Consider the following 22,309-nt stretch of genomic DNA (forward strand, 5'->3'; position numbering starts at 1 on the left):
TTACATATTGAATTAAAAAAGATAAAATATGAAAAATCGTTTAGTCGGTCTAATCAAACTTTGTTTTTAACGGATTGAGCAGAGTGCAGTGCACGATGGTCACTAAGTCACTGGTTGACCATATTGAGATCTGTAAACAGTTGTAGTCTTTATTCTTTTACCTTTAAAATTCTATCCACCGTGTTTAAAAAAGATGTTTTCTATCCACCATTCCATTCAGTAAAAATGTTTATCAGAAACGATATGAATCCAAGCAACAGGGTTATGATTTATGAAATATGAGTAGTAAACAAACGGTATCACAGAAAAAAAGAGAGTAGTATGTAAAATTAAATTTCAAATCATAAATAAAAATTCATATTAAATAATATTGTATATAAATAATATATATGTAATCAAATTTTGTTGATAAAACAATGAAATTAGTACCTTATTTTATAAATAAGAACATACAATAATGAAATTAAACAACAAAAAAAAAAAGCAAATGCAGAAAGAGTTTGAAGAGCTAAAAGCAATATAGTTATTTTAAAGTAAACGCAAATACGAACTCACCTTAAACAAACCAATTGAAATATACTAATAACAAAAAAAATATAATACGTTAATAACGATATATATGCGACAAAGAAAAACTGAGATATGATTGTATTTTCTGCATAAAACGAGAAAATACTCTATATGTATTGGTTCCTCCCACGTTCTAGCTACCACCACAGTTGTCCTATATAACATAACATATATTTATACTCCCTCTGTTCTTGAAAGAATAATTTTCTAGAGTATTCACGCATATTAAGAAAACAATTAACTTTTTACAATTGAATTTATTATTTATTTTTCCTATACATTTTCCAATAAATATTAACCAATAGTATTCAACTAATTCAAATATTTCCAATTAATGGTTTTTAAAAGTATACAATTTTTTAATATTAACTATTAAAAGTACCTTAAAATTTTAGAAAATCTATCATTTTGGAATAAAAAATAAATCTAGAAAATCCTACTTCGAAAAACAAAGGGAGTATTAATTATGATCATGTGTTTGAGCAACTACTATTTAAGAAATCTATAGAAAAGACCAATTAATCAGCATATGATCGGATTGGTAGATCACATGCCTAAGACTATTTTATTTAGATATATTAGTGATTAACATTGACTAGTAATATGCATACATAATTCTACTTGTAAAGAAAAAACAGGAATATAATGTTTACCCAGAAAACGTTGTCAAGATCTAGCCAATCCAATCACTATTAATTTGTTTAGTTTGAAAATCCAAAAAAACTTAACATAGTATCAAAACACTTTTTTGTTGATCCAAATATGATGAATCAAAAGATTTAATATCAATAGTAAAATGAGATTCGACTGGGGACATACTGATAAAAACCATATTCTCAACGAGCATGCATGTTGAGATTGCATCAAAATTTAAGAATTTTAGATGGAGCAATATTAATATATAAAAGATTTAGATTAATTAATCCGCTTATTGTCATTTAAAAAGATTTAAATCTAAAAAAAACTTAATAGAAATTACCTAAATCTGCAGGAAGCAATTCTTAGAACCATGTTTTATCCATTTCCGCTTCTTAGCAGACCGACCTACTTATATAATTTAGTTTGAATATAATTTTAGGTTTAGATATATTTTTAGTTCTGAATCTAATTTTAAAACCATAAAATTCAGCTACTTTAACTTAAAAGAAAGAAATAAAATTAAGGGAAAATGACTAGGATAACACTAAAAAAGTTTTTGTCACAAATATAGCCTATAAGAATAAAAATGACCAAAATAGCACTTAATGTTTTATCAAAAGAGATAAATATACACTTATACCCCAATGGTAAATTAATTTAGACATTAGGGTTTAGAGTTAAGGGATGTAGTTTAGGATTTAGGGTTTAGGGTTTAGGGTTTAGGGTTTAGAGTTTAGGGGTGGGGTTTAGGGTTTAGGGTTTAGAGTTAAGGGGTGGAATTTAGGATTTAGGGTTTAGGGTTTAGGGTTTAGGGTTTAGGGTTTAGAGTTAAGGGGTGGAATTTAGGATTTACGGTTTAGGGTTTAGGATTTAGGGTTTAGGGTTTAGAGTTTAGGTTTTAGGGTTTAGAATTGGAGAGTGGGGTTTTGGGATAAGATTTCAAATTTTGAAAAATAAAAAAAGATTAAATTTTTCAAAAGATAAAATGTTATTTTCGTCATTTTAGTTTTTGAGAGCTATTTTTGTGACATAAACTTAGAAATGTGCTATTTTGGAGATTTGCCCTAAAATTAATTTTCATCCATAAAACATATCATTTACAGTTTTTGAATATTCAAGATCACTCCATAAAAATGTCAAAATTATCCGGTGGCGGGTGACCTGTGGATGCCACAAAACATGTTCATTCAAACTTCAAAGTACACTGCAATATGGCGGTTAGAGAAATTCACCAATTAATCGTAATTTACAATTGGACCACTGCTGTTGAAAATTTCCGCTTATTATATAGTTCTATGACAAACTATTCTTGTTTTTTTTTCTCCCCTACAATAGTACTATCCCCGTGACATCACAAAACGAATAGTATTTAACTTAGAAAATGCTAATCTAAGACATTTAAACAATATCAAATGTTCCCGAAACTGAATGACTCCAAGGAAGATGGTTAAGAGAATAGCTACTAAGAAATGAGATCATCAAATATATCATTGATTAAAAACTGGACAGGGGGCTAAAGTTTACCGTTTTTTGTTTAATTACGGTGTTTGATTTGTTACCAAAATTATTGCTTTCTTATTATGCCGTAACTACATGACTAGAGGATAAACCGCGCCCATGCGCATGGTGAATTTTTATAATAATGTTTGTTTATTAAATGGTTTTAATATTTTGCAGCACTACAATCTTTATCGATTATAAAATGACGAATATAAATGTTAGTCTCTTAAATATATTATCGTTGTTAAGGAGTTAACGTCTTACATCTCATTTTAATTATTTTTAAAACTTCATATACACAAAAAAATATTAAGTTTTGCGGCTGACACAAATCACCAAAACCAAATATGCAACATCGATTGTATAACGACGAAAGGGGATTAGGTTTTCTGCTCTCGATTTGTTTACTATTGACTCTCCATAAGTGAATTCATTTTCTACCTCTATAAAATTGTGCTTTCATTCTCGTCTTTGTTTTATTGATATGAGTTAAGTTTCTTTTTTTAACTTCTTCTATGAATTCAGTGTATTAAATAAGTGTCAATTTAAAAAAAATGGACATCTGTAAAAATTAGTTGCACTCCAGATACATATTTAAGAATCAAAAATTTTGAAAAAAATCACCGGCAAACTATATTAACAGATTAGTGTTCAAATATAATATATCAAATTGTTATAGAATATATAAGTGCATACTCGAAATATAAATGTATGTCTACAATATACTAGATAAAAACAATAACCCGAACCCGATCCGAAAAACCCGAACCAAAATCCGAACCGAAGTAGCAAAATATCCGAACGGGTATTGAATTAGAAGAGATTGGATATCCGAACCCGAATGGATATCTGAAGATAACCGAACACATGTATAATTAACCTTATATTTCTAATTTTCATCTCTCATCTTATATAAAATGTTTATATTGATATTACACATACTTTAAGTTCATATGATATACATACAATTACGGAGAAAATGATTTGATACTCACTTAAAATGCATGTTAAGCTTTTTATTTCAAGAATTAACAAAAAGTTACATCCAAAACTTAAAAACAATAACCAAATTAATGTCTTTTTAGTTCAAAATGTCATGTCCAAATCTATTAACCTTTTAATCTATTAAAAAAAATTAATTATGTGAAAGTTATATTTTTAAATACAAGAAATTTGAGAAATGAAATTATTTTTTTTCAAAATCTAAATATCCGAACCCGATCCGAAATAACCGAATCCGAAATAAAAATACCCGAACCCGACCCGAAGTACAGAAATACCCGAACGGGTTCTACACCTCTATACCGAAATACCCGAAAATCCGAAATACCCGACCCGAATCCGAACGGGTACCTGAACGCCCACCCCTAGTATATTGATAAGGACTTTTCAAGAGTTCAAAGTTCAAATCAATGTAGTATTTTAGATGTTAATCCATTTCTAAGTGTTTCAATTCAAAGAGAATTCAGGTTCATACGTAATCTAAGTGCATTCAGTGTAATGAAGTGAATTGATTAAACTAACAAGATTCTAACACAATAAGCTAGCAAACTTTCAAGTTATAGGATAAAGAAGGAATCATGGGTTTAGGAATTTGATTTCAAATGACTAAGATCCAATCTAAAATGGCAAGGTATCAATCAACATATTTCCTTAAGTCTAGACAACAATGCTAAACAAGTTCTTTGTCAAGATAAATGCTCATTTACTCTCATTGATCAAACATCAAATTCTTTTGGTTTGTGTCAATCAAGCAATCATTAAAAATAATTCATTTAACTATCTAGGCTTCCCTAACCTCAAATCCCTTTGGTAGGGTAAGCAAATAGCAAGTTGAGTTGGCTCAGACATTTCATCGAACACCTTCCGGGTAATGAAATGTCTAGAGTTCTAATCTAAAGAGGCCAACTCTAGATTAGCATTAAGATCACTCAATCAAGCAAGGAAACATATTAATCTAACTCTAAACACTCTAGATCATCACTTAATCATCCTAACCCATGAATCCAAAGATGACTACTCACTCATTATCATGGTAGACACTAAATCATTAGTTGATCTAAGTCTAAACATGATTAATGATCAAAGCAATCAAGCAAACACAAAAGATAATGATCAAGATTGAATCTTCCCTCAAAAATGGTTTTTGATTTGATAGATAACAAGATAAGTCCAAATTTTTGTCTAAAAAGTATTTATAGAAGTCTAAAAAACGAGCTGGGTCAACACAACAAACCTAGGTTGACCCATAAAAAGTTGGATATTTTATCAGGTCGCTATAGGTGGTCGCTACGCTCATAGTGACTTGTCTTGCCCGCTACGGGTGGCCGCTAGGACACTTAGGATGCTTTAGAAGTCTTGAACTCATAACGACCACTTAATGTCGATATGGGTGGCCGATGTAGAAGGCGCTCCAAAATTAGCGACTCATGAAGGCCGCTACATAATGCCTCTATGGTACTTGGCCGTTTCAGGCTTCCGTCTCGTAATGACTACACCATGCCGCTATGCCTGGCCGCTGTGATTCGCGCTTCGTATATAGCGACCACCTGAAGTCACTACGGTCTGGCCGCTACGATACTTAGCCCAAAAATCTGTCTAAGCCTCATTTTGATTCCAAAGTTCTCCAATCACCTCCAAATCCACCAAATAGCTTCTCCAACACCTGATGTGGACTAATGCATGACAATGCAACCTAAATATGTGTAGATGCTATTTTAAAGGATCAAAATGTTCAAGAATTGATGGTTAAAATAATGTAAATATGCAAGATATCAACTCCCCCAAACTTGTCCTTTACTTGTCCACAAGTAAACTTTCAAGGCAAAAGAGGAGAGGTTTGAAGGTGGGGGCTCATCTCCAAAAGAAACACTTTCTAAACTTCAACTTGACATCCAAAGGGAAACATAGCAAATAGCATGAGCAACTCTCTTAGTGCACTCTAGCTTCTCAAGGCCTATCAAGCTCTTATACTTCTACACAAGTTGTAATGCCATTCAATCAACAAGTTTCTTAGCCAACCCTCACATTCATTCAAACACACACACACAAGGTGAATTCTTGCAAATGGATATTTGATCCCAATCATTTGGCTTGGTGAGAGAAAATGGTCTAATGTGAAGAAAAAGAGGTTTCAAATGCATCTTTATTAGTGACTTACACTAAAAAATAAGAGCAAGATCATTATGCAAAATTTATCTAAGAAAATGAGCAATTTATGCATACAATGCTTTGTTCTCATCATTCTACCATTTTCCTAAATGATTTCAAGTTCTACCCTTCGTTTTCATCATTCTCAAACAGAAGATACATCAACTTTCATCTCTCACCTAATGGACACTCTTTTCTTTTCTTTGATTCAACCAACTAGAGACTTTTTACTTTGGATTTAAACTTTTTTTGGCTCAGCTCTTTTCTTTTCTTTTCCCACTCACTTATTGTTTCTTTGATTTTTGATTTTTTTTATATGGGAAGGACTTTTATTGATACTCTAGAGTTTTTCTTTTCTAACTTTCTTTGTCCTTAGGGGTTTCTTTTCTTAAGCACTATTTTTTGTTCATTTCTTTCACTCAATCTCTCTCACTCCCAAGATCAAAAGAATTTAATCTCACAAACCCGACAACCATCGTAGAGGCTAGCTCAAATGAGGTCCTACTGCTAGCCAAAGATGAGAACAACCCATTGTCGCTCCTAATACTCTCAAGATTTTGCACATGACATGCTATCAATAAAAGGCCTCACTTAAGCAAATTAATGTTGGCTTCATAGAATGGTGAGGGTTAATGGGTATGGGAGTGCCATTTGGGTTAACAAAGATTGGTACAAAGAGAGAAAGATAACCCAAATGTGTATAATATCCATGATCAAGTATGCAAATGCCCATATGCAAGAGATATTAAGTTCATTAAGCCCTAGTTCATTTGGAGTTGGTTTCAAGAACAATGTCAATCATCAAGCAAGCAACAAGTTTCAAGAAGAGTTTTCAAGGCTCGAAGCTTACAAGCTTTTTCAAGAGATGTTTAAGCTAATTGGTATGTTTAGCTAGGATGTCAAATTGAGTTTTAGACATGTGTTCTTTACAAGGTTCTCCCAATGTATGAATGCAATCTAAATGCTTCTAGACTCAATCTTAAAGATGCAAATGATGCAAATAAATGTTTATTTTTGTGTTTTTTCGAATATTTTTCAATTTTTGTGGGTTTTCTATGCAAATAGGTATGCGCAATGTAATGCATGAGATTTAATGACAAGTAGACAAAACAAAACACAATGTGAGATAGTAGACTCTCCTCCAAACTTACTTCACACAGTCTCTTGTGTGAGAGTAAACTTGAAAGAGAGATCAAAGGAGAGATAAAAGATGAAAGAACTAAGTATTTACAAGGGTGGAGATGCACTTACTTGGAGTTGGCTTGATGAGATAAGGGAAATGAGGAGGGATGACTTGTTGTCACCTTGGAATTTTCAGCATGACCTTTAGGAAATTTTGAGAATTCTCCCAAACTTGTGCCTAAGCTATTCAAACACAATAAAGCAAGAAAAAATAATATATATATAGAAATATATACAAAGGATGCCATGGGATCCATGTGATCTTGTTTTAAGTCTCTAACTTGACTTTCCTTCCATTTGGCTAGTGAAGAAGAGGATATTTCCCACCTTCAAGGGTGATGGTGAGGACTTGAGAGAGGAGCTCTTGGAGCTTGATTGGGTCATCTTGGAGCTGAGGAGTTATGATGGCCCTTGCATTTGAAAATGGCTTAGACTCTCCCTTGCACTTGATCTTGTACTCAATCACTCCATCTTTGATCTTCATTGGATAAAGAGTGAGAATGTGTGAAGATTTCTCAATAGGAGTGGGATGAGGTTCTTTGATCATCTTCTTCTTGTCATGAGTAGCCTTTGTGGCTCTACCCACCTCCTCTATTTTAGCACTTTTCAAATGCTCATCACACATCTCATGAGATGACTCTCCATCAAGAATTTGTTTTTCACTAGCTATCACTTCATCTTTGATCTTCTTAATGGGAGGTTCTCCACAAGTGATGGTTCCACAATACTCCACATTCATCAAAGGAGACTTGATTGGGTAAGAGATAGCTTTGTTCACATTTAGAAGTGTGACATTCTTGTTGGCAAAGTCAATGCAAGCTCCTGCTGTTGTGAGAAATGGTGTTCCAAGGATCAATGAGACTCTCTTCTCAGTTGCCATCTTCAAAATAGTGAGGTCAATAGGAATGGTGCAAGCTCCAATCTTCAAAGGAAAGTCCTTGATGAGACCGATTGGGGTTGTAGAAGAGGAATCCCCAAACATTAGTAAAGATGTGTTTGGCTCCATGTTTTCAATCCCAAGACTCTTCACCATCTCTATTTAGATCACATTCACACTTGCACCAGAATCAACAAGAGCATCATCAAGTGTGAACTTACCAAAGGAGCAAGACAAGGTGAACTTCCCTTGGGTTTCTAGTTTGGGAAGGGACTTTGGTGTGACTGGTGGATCAATCTGCATAGTAGAGATGTCTAGGAGCTCTCCTACTTCTTCTTTGTGAGCTAGAATGTCCTTGATGAGCATCATTTGGACATGAGCATCATGCATATTCGTTATTTGTGAAAGCTTGACTCCTACATCACTCATGTCCTTTCTGAACTTGAAGATCACCTTCTTTTGAGCTTTGGTGAGGACCCTTTGTGGAAATGAGAGCTTGTCATAAGGTGACTACTCAACCGCAGTGGTTCCTTCCAACTTAACTTTCTTTAGCCTCTGCACAACCTCTCTTTCAACTTGTTTCTCAGCCTTGTGCTCATCTCTCTTCAGAATCTCTGCTGCAACCTTCAGTTCAACTTGTGCCTTAATCCTCTCCATAGCCTTGTGTTCAGTCTTATCCACAATATGTGCTGCAGCCCAGGAAACAAATTTTGTTCAATACAAGAGGCTTTCAATCTGATCCATCTCTTTCTCATAATCTCTCAACTCAATCTCAGAAGAAGTAATAGAGAGGATAACATTGCAATACTCTTTGGGATTTTGCTCTGATTTCCCTGGTAGAGATCCCATTGGCGCTTGGAGGTTGAAGGCATAGAGGCAAACTGATTCTCCAAAGCCTTGAAGTGAGAGGAGAGTTGTAGGAACTTGTTGTTGAGGTCATTGTAGTTCCCAACAATCTTGGTGTGGAGAATCTTCAATTCATCTCCAATGTTCTTTGCAGTTTTATTCTGAGACTCCAAGATTTGCTTCAACATGGTATTGGTGCTACTCTCTTGAGAGGCAGAAGTGGAAGACCCAGCTTGGCCTTGTGAAGACTGGTAACTACCTTGTTGGTTGTTGTAGAAGGGTTTTTACTGGTAATTGTTGTGGTACTGAAAGTTAGGTTCCTTTTTGTACCATGTTCCATTAGCATTCACAAAGCACAACTCTTCTTGACCTTCTAGACCATCAACTTCATTAACCACAACAGTCCCCTCTTGTTTATGCTCACCAATAGAGTTCACCTTCTCTTGTTTAGCTCAATCTGAGAGAAGCTTATCCAACTTGTTTTGTAGAGCCTTCAACTCTTTCCTTGTGTTCTAATCATCACCTCCACTGCCTCTGCTGCTTCTATCATGCTCATCATTGTAGACTAAATCACTCTGAGCCATGTTCTCTACAAGTTTCTCAGTATCTTCTTCAGTTCTCTCCAAGAAGAACCCATTGCTAGCAGTATCCAGCTGGCTTCTAAACTTAGGTAAAACTCTTCTATAGAAGGTACTGAGTAGATTATCCTTGGTGAAACCATGATGTGAGCATTGAGACCAGTAGCTTCTGAACCTTTCCCATGCTTCACTAAAACCTTCAAGATTCCTCTGTTGAAACCTAGAGATCTCATTCCTAAGCTTGGCAGTCCTTGAGGTAGAGAAAGACTTGTTGAGGAAGGCTTTCTTGCATTCATTCCAAGTGGTGATAAAGGCACTTGGAAGGTTCTTCTCCCATGTGTGAGCTTTGTCTCCCAAAGAGAATGGAAACAATCTCAGCTTGAAAGCATCTTCAGAGACACCATTTGTTTTTGACAAGCCACAGTACTTGTCAAATTGATCCAGGTGATCAAGTGGATCCTCCAAAGCAAGACTATGATACTTGTTGTTCTCTATCATGTTGATCAAGCTGGATTTGATCTCAAAGTTGTTGTTCTCCATCTTATTCCCATGGATATGAGGCTGGTCATAAGTGCTAATAGCTCTAGCTTGGCGCTGATTCCCCTCCATCTCAAGCTCAACTCTGTCCAAATGAGCTTGCCTTTCTTCTTCTCTTCTCTACCTTGCAATCTCCTTTTCAAAAGCTCTAATGTCTTCAACTCCTCAAGTTCATGTACATGAAATTCAAAAGAGATAGGAGAGAGAATCAGTAACAAGATACAAGAAAATAAGACTTAGTCTCAAGCAAGGACCAAATCTCAATGTCAAAATCAACTTAGAATTCGCAACGGCGCCAAATTTGATAAGAACTTTTCAAGAGTCCAAGGTTCAAATCAATGTAGTATTTTAGATGTCAATCCATTTCTAAGTGTTTCAATTCAAAGAGAATTCAGGTTCATACTTAATCTAAGTGCATTTAGTGTAATGAAGTGAATTGATTAAACTAACAAGATTCTAACACAATAAGCTAGCAAACTTTCAAGTTATAGGATAAATGATGAATCATGAGTTTAAGAATTTGATTTCAAATGACTAAGATCCAATCTAAAATGGCAAATTATCAATCAACATATTTCCTGAAGTCTAGACAACAATGCTAAACAAGTTCTTTGTCAAGATAAATGCTCATGTACTCTCATTGATCAAACATCAAATTCCTTTGGTTTGTGTCAATCAAGCAATCATTAAGAACAAGTCATTTAACTATCTAGGCTTCCCTTACATCAAATCCCTTTGGTAGGGTAAGCAAAGAGCAAGTTGAGTTGGCTCAGACATTTCATCGAACACCTTCCGAGTAATGAAATGTCTAGAGTTCTAATCTAAAGAGGCCAACTCTAGATTAACATTAAGATCACTCAATCAAGCAAGGAAACATATTAATCTAACTCTAAACACTCTAGATCATCACTTAATCATCCTAACCCATCAATCCAAAGATGACTACTCACTCATTATCATGGTAGACACTATATCATTAGTTGATCTAAGTCTAAACATGATTAATGTTCAAAGCAATCAAGCAAACACAAAAGATAATGATCAAGTTTGAATCTTCGCTCCAAAATGGTTTTTGATTTGATAGATAACAAGATAAGTTCAAATTTTTGTTTAAAAAGTATTTTTAGAAGCCTAAAAAACGAGCTGGGTCAACCCAACAAACCTAGGTTGACCCATAAAAAGTTGGGTATTTTCGTCTAAAGTGACCTGATAAGGTTGCTAGAGGTGGTCGCTACACTCATAGCGACTTGTCTTGCCCGCTACGGGTGGCCGCTAGGACACTTAGGATGCTTTAGAAGTCTCGAACTCATAGCGACCACTTAATGTCACTATGGGTGGCCGCTGTAGAAGGCGCTCCAAAATTAGCGACTCATGAAGGCCGCTACATAATGCCGCTATGGTACTTGGCCGTTTCAGGCTTCCGTCTCGTAGCGACTACACCATGCCGCTACGCCTGGCCGCTGTGATTCGCGCTTCGTATATAGCGACCACCTGAAGTCACTACGGTCTGGCCGCTACGATACTTAGCCCAAAAATCTGTCTAAGCCTCATTTTGATTCTAAAGTTCTCCAATCACCTCCAAATCCACCAAATAGCTTCTCCAAACACCTGATGACTAATGTATGACAATGCAACCTAAATATGTGTAGATGCTATTTTAAAGGATCAAAATGTACAAGAATTGATGGTTAAATTAATGTAAATATGCAAGATATCATATATATTCAACAGCCTGGTCTAAAAATCAACTAATTCTAGAACAACAAAACAAATTACTTATTTCATCAGTTCGGGTAATATTTGAATCTAAACGGGTAATATACGAACCTGAATGGATATCCGAAGATAACCAAACATAAGTATATTTAACCCTATATTTCTAGTTTACTTCTCTTATTTTATTCAAAATATTTATATAATGATGCTTATTGCTCAAAATTATATAATATATATATAGTTATGGATAAAATAATTTGCTACTCACTTAAATATATATATATATATATATATATCAAGCTCTTGTTTCTTCCATTAACAAATGTTGCATCTAAAATTTCAAAACAACAACTAAATTAGTGTCTTTCTATTTTAAAAGTTTTATCTCCAAACTTATTAATAGTTTAATTTAAAAAAAAAAAAGATAAACCAGTTAAAATATATTTTAAATACAAAAAACTTAAACAATAAATCATGTATTTATTTTTTATTCAAAATTTAAATATCCGAACCGGCCCAATATATCCAAACCCGAACATAAAATACCCGAACCCGGCTCGAAGTGTAGAAATATCCGAACTGCTACTCACTTAAATATATATATATCAAACTCTTGTTTCTTGCATTAATAAAAGTTGCATCTAAAAATTCAAAACAACTACTAAATTAGTGTCTTTCTATTTTTAAAGTTTTTATCTCCAAACCTATTAATAGTTTATTTTAAAAAAAAATAGAAAACCAGTTAAAATATATTTTAAATACAAAAAACTTAAAAATGAATCGTTTATTTATTTGTTCTTCAAAATTTAAATATCCGAACCCGGCCCAAAATATCCAAACCCGAACATAAAATACCCGAACCCGACTCAAAGTGTAGAAATATTCGAACGAATTTTATACTTTTACATTGAAATACCCGATACGAACCCGAACGTGTATCCGAATGCTCACCGCTACGATATATGATAATCATTTGTATCTTGCTTGGACAAAAAAAATTAAACAATTGATCACAAAATTTTCAATGTGGGACTTTTACGTTTTTTAGTAATTTATAGTCATTTTTAAAAGTTCAAAATATAACATATAAGAAAAAATCTAAATTTTTTTATTATATGCTTAATGTGATTATTTAATTTCTTTTAATAGTATAAAATTAAACAAAAAAAAGAGAGATGTTAGAAAAATTGTTATCAAATATGTATTATTTACAATCATTAATTGTCATATATATGTTAGGTAATTCCGTAACTTTTATTTAAGGAAAGAAAAAAATATTCTTTTGTACACTACTAATTAATTTGATAGTTAGTTTAATAAAAACATAGTATATATTTATATGGAACAATTTATTTTCTAACAATTTTAAGAATATTCTTGTGATGATACGTGGTTACGAAAATATGTCGTAATGCTCTAAAATTAATATATAGAGGATATTATTCCCTGTCATCTCTACCGAAACAAAATATATATAAGTTTCAAAATGGTAAAGTCAAGGCTTGCATTGAGGACAAGCGGATACCCGTCTTACGTAAATAACACCCAAGTCATATTAATGATCTGTCATTTAGAATGGTCCGACTTCGGATTCGATAATACATGGTCCTCTTAGTCTCTCTGTTAAAATATTCATGTCGTCTTTTGTCGTGAGTTGAATAATTGAACTTATTATTTAGAATCTTCGGTGAGACCGTCGTTCGGAAACATTACGCAAGTTAAATAAATTGCAACAAGGCGGTCCAGTTGATCTAATATATATGTCACAATGTTAGGCGGTCCAATTAATCTGATCACCTGTCACAGTGATAGCTTGCTCTTTTCTCTTCCTGTAATGAATATGTGTATTTTTTAGATTGAAGTTTGACCAAAACAAATGTCCGTATATATATTGTCCAACTCTTGTATCAAGCGAATATTCATGCAATACTTTGCTTTAGGCTTTGTTTATATGAGAAGGTGGTCCCGTACACACTATTTATTATATATTGAACTATCACATAAACTATAAAGTTTTGCATTGTTTTAGTTATATTAGAGTGATAAAGTTGGTTATTGAACCGGTGGTTAGGTTGTATAAACCAGGTTAACTAGAAACTAGAAAGTATAAATATTTGTATTGTACACTGAAAACATTTAACTTCAGTAATATACATTTTCATTTCAAATAACAAACTCTCTATCTAGCTCAAATTCTAATATGGTATAAGAGCAGTGAAATTTGGGGTTTCTGCTTCTTTCTCGAATAATCTTCTCTGAAACTCTTGTTTCAACTGCGAATTTGCGTTTAAACGAGCTCACTTTCAGCAATCGAGTCTTTCGATTTTGATCATCGTCTTCTTCGAATCACTGGTTCTGGAGTTGTTTGCAATCTATCACTATATTTCGGTGGTTATTACTATTCTGATTTTTATAAAGACTAGATCGGTATACAAAGTTTGTATCTTTCATTTTAAGGGAAGGGTATTCGAGTGATAAAATTGGTTATTGAACCGGTGGTTAGTTTGTACAAATCAGGTTAACTAGAAAGTATAAATTCTTGTATTGTACACATAAAACATTTAACTTGAGTAATATACATTTTCATTTCATGTAACAAACTCTTTCTTCACTTATTGAGCCCAAGTTCTAATAAGTTATATATTAGGGAGTCAGTTTTAATATGATTTCCAAAATAAAAAAAATGAAATAGAACTTTTACATGTTAGCTCGTTGATAATAAATAATTCAAGAGACTCATGATTAAATTCTTTAATTCATGAGCTGTAAACTTATTGATAAAAAAAATTATTGACAAAAAATATTAATTTGATAATAACAAAAGAAAAGTCTGGCCATAATGAAAGCCCGTCCCACTTTAGTACGGCCCATCCTAAACCCAATTAGAATATCATTTAGGCCCGTTAGTTTCACAACTCCTTACAAAGGATAAGGATTTGGCCCAGTTTATTGTTTCTAGCAAAACGACGTCGTTTAGGACTACTTGATCGTCAACGCCTGCTGCTAGTTTCTAGTTTCTACGATCGTCGTTGGTCTGCTTCTTCTTCTTCTTCTTCTTCTTCTCTCAAGTGGGTCACTCACTCTATACCCGTGAAAAAAACCCTAGGAGGCAAACATGATGAACCTCTCGAGATCCGTCGCGTTGATATCCTTATTCCTTCTTCCGCTGCTTAGCTTCTCCTTCTCCGTCGATAATCCGACGGATCGGCGTGTTCTCGTTCTTCTCGACGATTTATCACTCAAATCCTCTCACTCCATCTTCTTCAGCACTCTCAAATCCCGTGGATTCGATCTCGATTTCAAATTAGCAGATGACTCGAAGCTCGCGCTTCAACGATACGGCCAGTACTTGTACGACGGGCTCATCATCTTCGCCCCGTCCACAGAGCGTAAGATCTTCAATCTCTGATCGCTAGTTTTGTGTATATATGGGAATCGATCTGGACATTTTGTTCTCTCATTTGCTTGTGTATAGGATTTGGAGGAGCCTTGGATTCGAAATCCATAGCTGATTTCGTTGATTCGGGTCGTGACTTGATCTTATCGGCGGATACTTCTGCTTCTGATCTGATTCGTGGAATTGCTTTAGAATGCGGTGTTGATTTCGATGAGGTTCGTCTCTCAGTAATTGGAATTATCTTCTTTATTGGAACAAAATGCGATATATGATTTTTGATTTATTTAGCTGTTTGTCTCTCCTTAGGATTCTTCGGCTATGGTTATTGATCATTCGAGCTTCTCCCTCTCTGACGGCGACCACACCTTGATTGCTGCCGATGATTTAGTTAAGTCCGATGTCATTTTAGGAAAAACCAAGATTGAGGTAACTTTCCCTCCTTTCTAGGAGTTATGTATGTGAATAATGCTCATAGTTATCTTGTGTGGATAATATATGAAAATCTTAATTATATGTTTGGTTTCTGGATACTAGGCTCCCGTGCTCTTCAGAGGTGTTGCGCATTCATTGAACCCTACCAACAATCTGGTGAGTCGACTTTCTTTGCATTGAGTTGATGTCGTTAAGTATAATATTAATGTGTTTTTTTATGTAAAGTACTATGCTTTGATGTGAGTATTGACTTTTTCCAGTTCATGCTTCATACTCCGTTGCTAGGTTTTGAAAGTTCTTTCAGCTTCTCCATCAGCTTATTCTGCTAACCCGAGCTCGAAGTTGTCGAGTCCTCCCCAGCTCACTGGGTCTGCAATTTCCCTAGTGTCGGTCATGCAGGTTTGTCTCTCTTTCTCTCCTGTGACCAGATACTGTATGTGCACCCTTTTGGGTTATTCGATGTTCCTGTGAAGTCTGAACTATCATGTTCTTTGCTGTACTCAGCTCTACACTTGTGAGAGTTATTTTCATTCAATGCATTTAACTTACAGATTTTGATGTGTATTTTGAAACTGCAGGCCAGGAACAATGCTAGGGTTGTGATCTCTGGCTCTTTGCAGTTGTTTAGCGATAGGTGAGTAGAATTTTAATGGTATATCCCAGCTATTCATGCGTATGGATGTTTCTAATTCAGAGGATCTGTTTGCATGCGGCAGGTTGTTCAGATCTGGTGTCCAGAAAGCTGGGAGTCCGAACAAGTAAGTAGACACACATTTGGTTCACGATCTTAGCTACAAATATTTGAGGAGTTTTGGTTTTTTCAATGATAGATGTCGCATTTTGTTTTGAAATAAAATTAACTGGTCGTATGTAAAACTTCCCCAGATATGAAAAATCTGGCAACGAACAGTTTGCGACTGAACTAAGCAAATGGGTCTTTCATGAAAGAGGCCACCTGAAGGTATGTGCAGATACTTTTCCACTTGTTTTACTCTCTCCTCCAAACCTTTGTAGCTAGAGATTGTTTGTTTAATTAGTCACCGCTTTAACCTTCGTGGGTGCGTTCCTCACCTATCTTTTGTGTCCAGGCTGGTAGTCTGGTACACCACAGGGTTGGAGAAACAGATGAGCCAGCAATATATAGGATAAAGGATGACCTGGTATGGTTTCTACATCTTCTGACTTACCCAAAGCTTCGTGTCCTTAAGTGATATACCCCTGGTAATATAGTGGAAATCTACGGCAAGCTTTTAATGTGGCATTATTTATGGCAGGAATTTTCTGTGGAGATACTAGAGTGGTCAGGGAGGAGCTGGGAACCGTATGTAGCTGATGATCTGCAGGTTCAGTTTTACATGATGAGCCCATATGTGTTGAAAACCTTGTCAACAGACAAGAAGGTGACTTAATTTCTTAGCTCCAAAACATATATTGTCTATTTTTTAGGATATAAGTTTCTTTCATCTTTAGAATTTAGAACTCAGCCTGCTTGGTGGTGCCTACTTTGCAGGGTATGTTTCATACATCTTTCAAGGTTCCTGATGTGTATGGTGTATTCCAGTTTAAGGTTGAATACGAAAAGCTAGGCTACACTACATTATCTCTTTCAAAGCAGGTGAGTAAACTCTCTTTTTTAGAGTTTTGCTAACTTTCTAGACAAAAGAGTAAAAAAAAGTGCGGACAACATATGCAGATTCCTGTGAGGCCTTACAGACATAATGAGTATGAGAGATTTATTCCAACTGCGTATCCTTATTATGGAGCCTGTTTTACCACTGTAAACCACCCATACTTCCCTCTTCTTCTTTTTTCACACACACAACTGATAAAGGAGCTAACTAACAAATAATCATTTGTGTTTACAATGCAGATGGCTGGTTTCTTTGTCTTCAGCTTCGTCTACCTCTACCATAAGTAGAAAACTCTCTCAAATGGTTCTCGAGTCGCATAAAGTAATCTAGACCTTCATATTTAGACGAGAAAAATACATTTGAATCTTGATACCATTAGTTTTTTTTTGCCAACGAGCTTTAAAACACTTGCAACTTTTTTTTCTTGGGTTCCCCAGATATTTTATGTGAACGTAAGCTTGCACCTTCTTGAACATCCCAAGGTTCTTCGGGAGGTTTTTTGACAAAATGTGGACGCGTGGGTTTTACAAAAATTTAAAAATCATTCCACAAAATCACCAAATAAAGATCGGTAATTGAGGGATTTTGACACTGTTTGCGGGTCTCACCGACACGTGGCGGCACGCGATTAGTTTATTTATTTTTAGAAAACAAAGAAAAAAAAAAAAGGTTAAGGATCCATTGCGATAATCGTACTGTACATCTTAGGCGGTCACTAGTCACCATTTAAAACCATAATGGGACTAGTCTGGTTGTTACTTGTTAGGTATATCATATATGTGTGAATTACATTAAGTTATTTGATTAATACCGAAACATCTGGTTGGTGTGGGAATAAGAAAAATCAACCACTTTTATTAGTATTCAAAAGTAGTAGCTACAATTGTAATACAAAGCAAAGTACTAGAAGGCACCAAAATAAGTGAAAGCCAAGGATGTACATGTAAAGTAAGCAGATATTGTTCATGTGTTTTGAGTAAATAATAGAAACTATTGGGTACATGTGTGAAAAAAGAGAGTAGAATTGTGCATATACGAAAGCATGGGGTGTTAATCTTAAGACTAGTAGTTTAGTAGTGAGAGGAGCATGATTAAAATAGAATAAAGTGTTGGACCTGTGAATATAATAATAATAATAAAAAAATAAAGTGTGGAATCAGTCAATATTGCGACCAATGGGAAAGAAAAAAATCAAAAGAGAAGAAGACAAGTCAAAGAAGAGAGACAGAAGAAGCAACTCAGCTGTTTCTCTCATCTCTTCTTCTTCCATCGCTCTCCTTCACCACTCTCGCTCTCCTCTCTAATTCGCTCGAAAATCTTATCTCTTCCCGGATCCACAGCGACTGTTAGGTTCTTACACTCCTCTCTTTTCTTTCCCCACTTTGAATTCCAGTCTTGTCTGCAATCTCTCTGCTTCCTAAAGTTCTAGGATCAAGTCCACTATTATTAGAGATTCCAGCATTATTTTTGGGAAGCTTTTTCTCGAACCACCGTGGTTCTAGATCCTGTGCTTCCACCTAAAGTCAAAACCCTCTCCATGTTCCTTGGACTATTCTCCAAAACCATGGAAGAAGACAAATCAAACTCCAGCAGCCGGAACAGAACCACCACCACGCCACAACCCCCTCTTCGACAGATCCGAACCGACATGGCTTCCATATACTCATCAGATCTCACTTCCTACAAGTCAGCCTGCAAAGAAGACCCAGATTTACAATCCTTCGACTCCTCCCTTCACAGCCGCACCAACAGAGTCATCAACTCCCTCGCCTCGGGAGCTGAATCCCGCTCCCTCTCCTTCGAAGCCCTCATCGAAGTCTCCGGCTGTCTCCTCGAAATGAACCAAGAAGTCGTCAAATTCATCATCGAAAGCAGAGAAGACGTGTGGGACAACAAAGACTTGACTTCTCTGGTCAACGCTTACTTCGACAGCAGCATCAAGACCCTAGACTTCTGCAATGCCGTCGACCACTGCGTCAAACGAGCCAGGATAGGCCAAATGATCATCCAGTTCGCGGTTAAGCAGTTCGAGATGGAGTCTTCTTCACCCGAGCCTGGTGCTAGCAAGTACGCCAAAACTCTCCAAGAGCTCAACAAGTTCAAAGCTTCAGGCGATCCCTTCGACGGAGACTTCTTCATGCTCTTCGAGTCCGTCTACGAGCAGCAGGTGATGCTTCTTGAGACACTCCACAAGCAAAAGAGGAAGCTCGACAAAAAGCTTAAGAACATTAAACACTGGAAGAAGATATCGAACGTTGTCTTCGTGACCGCGTTCGTATCCGTTTTGATCTTCTCTGTGGTCGCAGCCGCTATAGCCGCGCCGCCGGTCGTGACCGCGGTCGCAGCTGCGTTGGCGGTTCCATTAGGCTCCGTAGGGAAATGGTGTAGTCATCTATGGAAGAAGTACGAAACGGCTGTGAGAAGACAGAAGGATGTTGTTCTGTCGATGAAGGTCGGTGCTCACATCACGATGAGAGACATGGAGAACATCAGGGTTCATGTGGATAAGTTGAAGATCGAGATGGAAGCGATGATGCAGAGAGTTGATTTTGCGATCGAGGAGGGAGAAGAAGAGGTGGCTGTGAGGCTTTCGATGCAGGAGATCAGCAAGAGGTTTGATGTGTTCACGGAGAGGATAGAGGAAGTGGGTGAGAACGCGGCTAAGTGTAGCAAAGATATCACATTGGCGAGAACTATTGTTTTGAGACATATTCTGAGTTTCCCAACTAGTTCAGACTCAGAGCAAGGAAACTTGTAAGTCTCTCCCCCTCATACTTTTCTTTATAAGTGTGTGTGTGTGTGAAGTTTAAATCCTTTTTTTGGCTTACTTATTTTTATTTTGCTCAGGATTGAAGCTATTACATTGTGAGAGAGATAGACTGTATAATTAAACCGGTGGTTTTGGGAAGAGGTTCTGTGGTATGTGACTTGTAATATGTTGTATATAGCTCTTGTATACATTTTGTATCTTTTAAACACACACAATTGGAAATAATATTCAAAGTCAATATTTTGATGATTACTAATACGGTATTGGAGGTAATATGGATGTGGAAGGAATGTATACTTGCGGAAGGTCTAGTTAGCAACAGAGATCTATGTAAAATATGGATGCTCGTAATATGGATCTGATAATAAGTTATTGTGTGCGTTTGGACTGTTATGTTAGACTTATGTTTTTTATGTAGCATGTGTTCTTTCGAATACAATAAGTTAAATGTTATGTACGCGCATCATTTGATAAAGGAATGATGAGAGACACTCTTCTTGGCCTTAGAAACACTAGTCCTAAACTAATACGTTCATAAAATATTTCTTCCCATATTAAATGCAATACGCAATTGAATATGTCAGAATCTTTTCTGCTGCCCCGAAATTGGATTTGTGTTAGCTGGTTTCCAAGGTAATATCAGTTCTAAGCAGTGGCAAATCTAATAAATTAGGTGATTGCATGATCAAATTGCACCGATTGAGAAAGTTAATAATATAGCGATGGAGAATAAATATAAGAGTCGAAGTTGATAAAGTGAGAACTAGGATCTCGTTAATTATAGAGAGTACTATTGAGTTTGGTGAGGAGAGAGAAGAAGAAGACGAAATGACTTACTACGCAAGAAATCAAGAAGAACGTAGATGGGTGTACGGACACAATCGAGGAAGTTGGGTGAAACTGCAACAATACACATTCTTACTCTTATATTTTATTGGTTTATATATTTTGATTGATTTAGAAATCCATATAATATTTATAAATCCAAGTAAAATATGCAAATCCGGAGGTTTTCTCTCGGATTTGAGTCTTTGTACTTTTAACTAAAAAATCCAAACAAATTCATTCAAATCCATTATAAAATCAAATATATTAGTAAATGTATGATTGAATAACACTTGATTTAATACAGAATTTATGAATCATTAAACCAATAACACATGATTTTAATACAGATTTGAAAATCATAATAACACTAGATTTAGTTCGGATGTTCAGATCCATTAAAATACAACAACCAATAACCCCTACTTAAATATGCATTCCACTAAGTTTTATTCTATAGATGGTGATAACTGCAACAAAATATTAGTATTACGTTAGGGTTCGGTCTCTCGTATCTTCATAATCCAAGTACTGGAATATTTTTTTAAAATCTTTTTATACAATAAAGCAGAAGTCAATTAACAATTTTGGTTATGACATGTGTCTTTCCCATTTTTAATAATAAATTATTTGTTTTAGAAATTATTTTAGTTGTTTTGAAAAAAAAAATCGATGATAAGAAAACCGCTAGGCGATTATACACCCACAAATCACGTCATCTAACCTTTTCACAATTTATTTTAAATTTCTTCTAATCAAGTTTTTTCCACAATTCAAGAAATCATAGTTAAATAACTGCTCCACCGATCAGAAAGCAAAACGTGATTTCAGACACGGTAGAACACGAAGACAAAGAAACTCAAGTGCAAGTATTTTTGTACTTTTATTTTATCAAACAGTGATAACTTTTCATGATTAATTTTGGAGTTTTGTTGAGATTCATTTTTATGTCTGCTTGACGCAGCATCATTACCAGGTATAGGGTGACGAGAAGAATATGTGAATGGATGATCGTTTTCGTCTTACCTTTTATCATTTTTTATTTCAATTCATTTTGCAAAGTTTTATGGCTAGGCAAAAATCAAACTTACGTATACGAGTTGTTTGACAGTCATATGCAAACAGAAATTTCAGTGAGATCAAACCAGCACAAGAATCATCTAAAGATTGGCTAACTTGATAAGAAGAAGAAGGAATAGCATCTAAACACCCGGGTTCACAAAAGTTAATGGCGTCACTTGAAAACTCGGTGAGTTGTTGGTTAATCTATATATAATAGCAAACCTGTTTATCTCTAAGTGATGATGTCATCTAATTTTTATAGGAAAAAAAAGTTCATATCCGACTGTTTACTTTGTTTGGAATATCTAATCTAATGGTAAATATTTTGTTTGAGATATGACTATGATGTCATCGATTCAATTGTCGTCTTCAATTCACCAAATCATACCCCCTCAAAGGTGCCGTTTACACAAATTGCAGAACAGTTATCATCTCCTTCAAGAGTCTTCTCTTTTCACACTTATAAATAAATCGAACCATACATGTTTGAAGTTTTATTGTAATTATTCATTATATTAGAAGATCCAAATGAAATCCATTTTGTATGTTGTGAGAAGCCCATTAGCCCATATAGTTAGGGTTTGTTTCCATACAAAT

At 35.2% G+C, this 22,309-nt stretch overlaps 2 protein-coding genes and 1 non-coding gene across 3 annotated transcripts; all 3 read left to right on the forward strand.

Annotated features, from left to right (window-relative positions):
- Positions 1-9,478: 9,478 nt before the first annotated feature.
- Positions 9,479-9,585, forward strand: LOC125593572. Its single transcript, XR_007329475.1, has one exon. It is a non-coding gene; the product is annotated as a small nucleolar RNA R71 (small nucleolar RNA).
- A 5,015-nt stretch (positions 9,586-14,600) lies between these two features.
- Positions 14,601-17,522, forward strand: LOC106357660 (dolichyl-diphosphooligosaccharide--protein glycosyltransferase 48 kDa subunit). The gene is made up of 13 exons (XM_013797343.3): positions 14,601-14,984; positions 15,071-15,207; positions 15,299-15,418; positions 15,527-15,580; positions 15,710-15,823; positions 16,003-16,058; positions 16,141-16,182; positions 16,310-16,385; positions 16,513-16,584; positions 16,699-16,824; positions 16,935-17,039; positions 17,118-17,201; positions 17,295-17,522. Exons 1-13 carry the CDS (start codon positions 14,711-14,713, stop codon positions 17,340-17,342), a joined length of 1,308 nt encoding a protein of 435 aa, XP_013652797.1. The 5' UTR covers positions 14,601-14,710; the 3' UTR covers positions 17,343-17,522.
- A 697-nt stretch (positions 17,523-18,219) lies between these two features.
- Positions 18,220-20,077, forward strand: LOC106357661 (UPF0496 protein At5g66675). Its single transcript, XM_013797344.3, has 2 exons — positions 18,220-19,809; positions 19,903-20,077. Exons 1-2 carry the CDS (start codon positions 18,593-18,595, stop codon positions 19,922-19,924), a joined length of 1,239 nt encoding a protein of 412 aa, XP_013652798.1. The 5' UTR covers positions 18,220-18,592; the 3' UTR covers positions 19,925-20,077.
- Positions 20,078-22,309: the final 2,232 nt, after the last annotated feature.

The sequence above is a fragment of the Brassica napus genome, chromosome C9, assembly GCF_020379485.1.
Source record: "Brassica napus cultivar Da-Ae chromosome C9, Da-Ae, whole genome shotgun sequence".
Classification (NCBI taxonomy): domain Eukaryota; kingdom Viridiplantae; phylum Streptophyta; class Magnoliopsida; order Brassicales; family Brassicaceae; genus Brassica; species Brassica napus.

What these genes read in the sequence shown, in the direction of transcription:
- LOC106357660 (XM_013797343.3), top strand. Translation starts at nt 14,711, where the DNA reads ATGATGAACCTCTCGAGATCCGTCGCGTTGATATCCTTATTCCTTCTT. An exon ending in TTGCAGTTGTTTAGCGATAG is followed by an intron (nt 16,059 to 16,140) that starts GTGAGTAGAATT and finishes TGCATGCGGCAG; the next exon opens with GTTGTTCAGATCTGGTGTCC. An exon ending in ATGGAGCCTGTTTTACCACT is followed by an intron (nt 17,202 to 17,294) that starts GTAAACCACCCA and finishes TTTACAATGCAG; the next exon opens with ATGGCTGGTTTCTTTGTCTT.
- LOC106357661 (XM_013797344.3), top strand. Translation starts at nt 18,593, where the DNA reads ATGTTCCTTGGACTATTCTCCAAAACCATGGAAGAAGACAAATCAAAC. An exon ending in GACTCAGAGCAAGGAAACTT is followed by an intron (nt 19,810 to 19,902) that starts GTAAGTCTCTCC and finishes TATTTTGCTCAG; the next exon opens with GATTGAAGCTATTACATTGT.